Source organism: Engraulis encrasicolus, unplaced genomic scaffold, assembly GCF_034702125.1.
Source record: "Engraulis encrasicolus isolate BLACKSEA-1 unplaced genomic scaffold, IST_EnEncr_1.0 scaffold_256_np1212, whole genome shotgun sequence".
Taxonomy (NCBI): domain Eukaryota; kingdom Metazoa; phylum Chordata; class Actinopteri; order Clupeiformes; family Engraulidae; genus Engraulis; species Engraulis encrasicolus.
In genome coordinates, this window is record NW_026945540.1 from 55830 (window position 1) to 61584 (window position 5755).

The 5755-nt window shown below is 41.8% G+C and overlaps 1 protein-coding gene across 1 annotated transcript in view; it reads right to left on the reverse strand.

Moving 5' to 3' along the window:
• LOC134442839 (synapsin-2-like) overlaps positions 1-2813 on the reverse strand; it is a gene marked incomplete at both ends in the record, with an annotated part of 55364 nt that extends 52551 nt beyond the window's left edge. Inside the window, 2 exons of the mRNA XM_063192791.1 lie at positions 915-1028; positions 2700-2813. Coding sequence (XP_063048861.1) covers positions 915-1028; positions 2700-2813 — 228 coding nt within the window. The remainder of the gene's footprint in view (positions 1-914; positions 1029-2699) is intronic.
• Positions 2814-5755: the final 2942 nt, after the last annotated feature.

Here is a 5755-nt window from a genome sequence, read left to right on the forward strand (position 1 = left end):
TCATGGCTACCACCAAAGCTACTACCTTATAATGCTCTTTATTCTGACACTTACAGTATGTACACAGATAGTGAGACTTGAGGCGATAAGTCAACATTGTAGTATCTAAATATACCGTCGCTAGATCTATTTATAGCCTTTTTTTATGATTCCGCCGTCTGCCTTTCGCACACGCACATGCCTTTCATTCACCGTTCAAATAGCATGCGTAAGCTAAGCGCTAACGTGATGAACGTAACTCCAGCCATAGAATCGCCGTAGTATTGAATGCGCAGGGCAGCGTACTCGTTAATGCTGTTCGTAACAGCTGCCTCACCAGCTAACTTCACCTACCTAATCAGAGACCTGTTTATGTAGGAGGGGAGTCATCGAGTCACTGCCTTCCGTTTCTAATTGACCCTGTGTAACATACTTGGTCCTTGTATCACCAAATGAAAGATTCTAATGGAATATTGACTTAATCAGCCATTTGAGCCAGAAGACTCCACAGTCAAAGGTCCAAATGCAGTTTGCAGCGGTAACAGCTTCAACAGAATGCTCATGGCAACGCAGCTCATTCATTCATTTGATTTCTTACAGTGCATGTGTACTGTAGCTCATTCACTAATTCATTTTCTTACAGCATATGTATACTTGGATAGCTCAAAAACAAAAAATCCTGTTCTTTTCTTAGGTCGAATACTTCCAGTAGCTCGACTAACCTTTTCATGTAAACATAATGTTTGTCACTCTGTTTCATTCTATCTATCTATCTATCTATCTATCTATCTATCTATCGCACACACACACACACACACACACACACACACACACACACACACACACACACACACACACACACACACACACACACACACACACACACACACACACACATCTTCATTTCATGGCATTTTGAGCTGCTGATATCTTACTTTGGGTGAGACTGTGGAGGTCCATTGCTGAAGTAAGGAAAGTCTGGCATAGACATGTCACTCTTCAAAGACACACAGCTGGACACTGGAGACACTGGTCTGGGCTGGTGAGGTCTGGGGAACAACGCAAAAGAAGATTTAACACAATAATGATATGTGTTGTAGGCATTAGATTCACATCTTTTCATCAAAGTGAATAAGATAAGAATGTATCTCTTGATACCTGAATGTGTGTAGGGCCTATTCATGCAAAAAAATGCAAACAAAATGTAACCCATTTGAAAAGTTTTTTACTTAGGTATGCAACTTTAAAATGGTGTGTGTGTGCATTTGTGTGTGTGTGTGTGTGTGTGTGTTTGCGTGTGAGTGTGTGTATGCGTGTGTGTCTGAGTGTGTGTGTCGTTTTCTAAACATTGCGGTCACCACGTATGAGTGCACAATTGCAGCACCAAATGGTTTAACTCCAAATAATACAGTAGGTTATTCCCTCATATTACCATTTCATCCCTCAAGATTTCACGTAATATAGCCATGTAACTAGCGTTGTAGCTAATACTAATACTAAGTGCATGCTAGACAACCTCCCATATGTATAGAATGATTTTAATGCACTTAAATATTATCTAGAAACAAAGCAATAGTGGTTACCCCATGCAGACACTACAGTGTGGTATTTTGAACGAGTGATGAGCTATATGTGGCATCTCTTTCCTGTAGGTTAAGGGGCCTCTGATGGCAATCTGATGGCAATCATGGCTACCACCAAAGCTACTACCTTATAATGCTCTTTATTCTGACACTTACAGTATGTACACAGATAGTGAGACTTGAGGCGATAAGTCAACATTGTAGTATCTAAATATACCGTCGCTAGATCTATTTATAGCCTTTTTTTATGATTCCGCCGTCTGCCTTTCGCACACGCACATGCCTTTCATTCACCGTTCAAATAGCATGCGTAAGCTAAGCGCTAACGTGATGAACGTAACTCCAGCCATAGAATCGGCGTAGCATTGAATGCGCAGGGCAGCGTACTCGTTAATGCTGTTCGTAACAGCTGCCTCACCAGCTAACTTCACCTACCTAATCAGAGACCTGCTTATGTAGGAGTGACTCATCGAGTCACTGCCTTCCGTTTCTAATTGACCCTGTGTAACATACTTGGTCCTTGTATCACCAAATGAAAGATTCTAATGGAATATTGACTTAATCTGCCATTTGAGCCAGAAGACTCCACAGTCAAAGGTCCAAATGCAGTTTGCAGCGGTAACAGCTTCAACAGAATGCTCATGGCAACGCAGCTCATTAATTCATTTGAATTCTTACAGTGCATGTGTACCGTAGCTCATGCACTATTTCATTTTCTTACAGTGCATGTATACTTGGATATCTCAAAAACAAAAAATCCTGTTCTTTTCTTAGCTCGAATACTTCCAGTAGCTTGACTAACCTGTTCATGTAAACATAATGATTGTCACTCTGTTTCACTCTGTTTCACTCTATCTATCTATCTATCTATCTATCTATCTATCTATCTATCTATCTATCTATCTATCTATCTATCTATCTATCTATCTATCTATCTATCTATCTATCTATCTATCTATCTATCTATCTATCTATCTATCGCACACAGACACACACACACACACACACACACACACACACACACACACACACACACACACACACACACACACACACACACACACACACACACACACACACACACACACACACACACACACCTTCATATCATGACATTTTGAGCTGCTGATATCTTACACTGGGTGAAACCGTGGAGGTTCACTGCTGAAGTTAGGAAAGTCTGGCATAGACACGTCACTCTTCATGGACACACAGCTGGACACTGGAGACACTGGTCTGGGCTGGTGAGGTCTAGGGAACAACGCAAAAGAAGATTTAACACATAAGATGTGTGTTGTATGCATCAGATTCACATCTTTTCATCCACAGCCGGCCCGCCCATTAGGCAGCCTAACTGTTTGCTAAGGGCGCTGGCCACGAGGGGGCGCCACAGCGCCAGAAATTGGGGAGGGAAAAATATCCTCTATTTTGAAAGGTGATATCATGTTTTATTTTCAATTAATTTTACCGTTTAGAAACACTTATAATAGGCTAGTGAAGATGATTCTATATTATTTAAGAGTCTCCCTGCCTCTCCACAACCTCCTCAGACTTTACCTGCAGCTTGGGGAGTTGGACGTTTTTGTTTGTTATTGTAAATGTGTCATATCAACCAGCCAACTTGAAACGTCAGGTCAAATTGGACAATGTCCAAACGTCATTTCTGTCCGGTGCTCAAGGGAAGAAAAAAAGGAACAAAGAAGGGGAGAAATGCAGCAAAGACTGACGTATGTAGAGTAAAGATTATGCCATGATGATTATGTTTCCTGTTACACAAGGAATATTAATTGAGAACGGCAAACTATTAGCACATCATATCGCTAATCAATAACTACTACCTAGTGCTAACGGCATCTGTTTATGAAAGCAGGGAGACATTTCTAGCAGGCTTACAATACCTGACTGACTTTGATTGAAGGGCCCAAGACAAGATATTATGGAAATTAATAGTGTAGGCCTATCCTTATCTTCCTCTGTCCATTTATTATCCACCAAGTGTTGTTGCTGTTTAGTAGTAGTAGGGTAGGCCTACCATGTATTTGGTTAGCTTAACTATTTCCTAGGCTTTAATACTCTGTTAACTCATTGGCTGCCTTTGACTTTGAATGACGTCATTTCGAAAAGTGACGCCCCCTGCCTTCGACGGCGTTCGCCGATAATTGCGTTTTTTTTTACAGCCACGCCTTGAGGACGGTCTGACCTATGTTGTGTATAAATTTCACGCCTCTAGGCATGTTTTAACTGTTCCTAAGGACACTTCTGCCACCTACAGGAAAATTCAGGGCAGGGCATTAGCTCAGAGCAAGAGGAAATGTCAAGACAAAAACATCCCTTTTTACTATTAAAATCTCAAAAGTAGCATAGCAAAATCATTTTTAAAAGTGAAGCACCTGTGACAGTAGTCTGCTTTCTTGCCCTCTGATTTTAACACAGGTATCCTACTGATTTTAGTGTCAGAGCCTGACAAAAAAAACTTCCTCTCATGACCAAAATACACCCCCCTGTTGCCATCTAGCTAGTAGGGATTGTAGCTAGCTTGCCCAAAATACACCATGTTCAACCAGAGATGATCTGTGTGGCAACCGTTTCATTTTGGATAAAGCGATCAGCCTACACAACATCAAGATGATGTGTACAAAAGATAATCTAACAGGAAAATGCACGGGACTCTTGGTGATGGGTCACCTCAGTTGGAAATGTTTGGCTATTGTTTGCTACGCTAGCTAGCTAGCACGAAATCGCTAACAACTTACAACTAAGCCTAAATAAAGGAGCCTTGGTAAGTCAACTATTTTTACTCATTCTACAGTTGCAGTTATGGATCTGTATAGTATGATCAGCTTACTGTATCATCAAAAAGACAGGGGGGTTGCAGATTCTTGGAACAGAGTAGCCTTTGTGTCTGGTCAGATGCATTCAGCTCACATGAGAAAGCATTGCACTTAGCCTCAGACCAGCTAGCCTTCACCACTCCAATCGGCTTGTGAAATGTTGGATATGTGATCAGTACTTTATCAAAAGAAAATTCATTGAACAATATATGACAAGATCACTATAGCAGAAACATGATGACAGTAATCATCGATCTGCAAATTGTCCGCTCTGCCAAAGAAGCAGCAGTAAGCTAAGCTGTGCTGCCTGCCTGCCTGCCTCCCTCCCAGTTCACACACACGTTAACGGGAGGAAACAAACCAGCAAGGATTTGTTCCCCAACGAGAGGACAACAGGCTAAACAGAGGGACTATGAGACAGTATTTCTGTGAGTTTAGTATTTCACGGAGTTACATGCACCTGCTGTCGTGATCCATTGTGCGCGCCAGCAACAAACCAAACACAAACACTCTTGTCTTCAAGCCCACCCCCGTTATATTTCAGTACATTATTAGGTTAAAAAGACCATACAAACGATCTTTTGTTCTGGCTACAGATGACAGGAGACTCTGTAATAGCATCTGATAGGTTTGGAGTTGTTAGGACGGTGTCATTATGAGCAAAAACATTTGCAATTATAGTTCAACTTCAAATGGCAACCTGATCTCCACGGGATCTGTGTCCTCAAGCACGGATTTTTTAACTCAAAATCTGTGTCTGGGAGGACGGATTTTGCTGAAATTCCGTGTTTGAGCACACAGATTTTTCCCCCATTGAATCTCTATGACAGCCGGCACCTGTGATATTCACACGGATGTTTTTTTCAATCATAACCGCGACCTCACCTCGCATTGCAGTGATCCAGCAATGAATAGTCTAACAGGAATCTGGTAGCTGAAGCTTTATTCTGTGTCAAAGGCACAAACTGCATCGGATTTAGCAGGTCATTTTGCAGAGGGCCGCCTCGAAGACATTCCTTTTGTTCGTGGATTTCCCCGCTTCCGCGATGGGCGCGTAGAATTTCGCCCATTTATGTTCATAGTAACTCCATGACTGGCACAATCTGTGATAAGCACACGGACTCTTTTCCCGTGTCCCAACAGACGGATTTTAAATCTAGCCTATGACAGCAGGCATCTGTGATATGCACACGGTTTTTAATTTCTTTTTTTAAATCATAACCGACCTCACCTCGCATTGCGCTGCACCCACAATGAATAGTCTAACAGGTAGGCCTAGCCTATTTATTCTGTGACAAAGACTCAGATGTAGCCGAACCTAACAGAAAACCTACTTCGGATTTAACAGGTCATTTAGCAGGG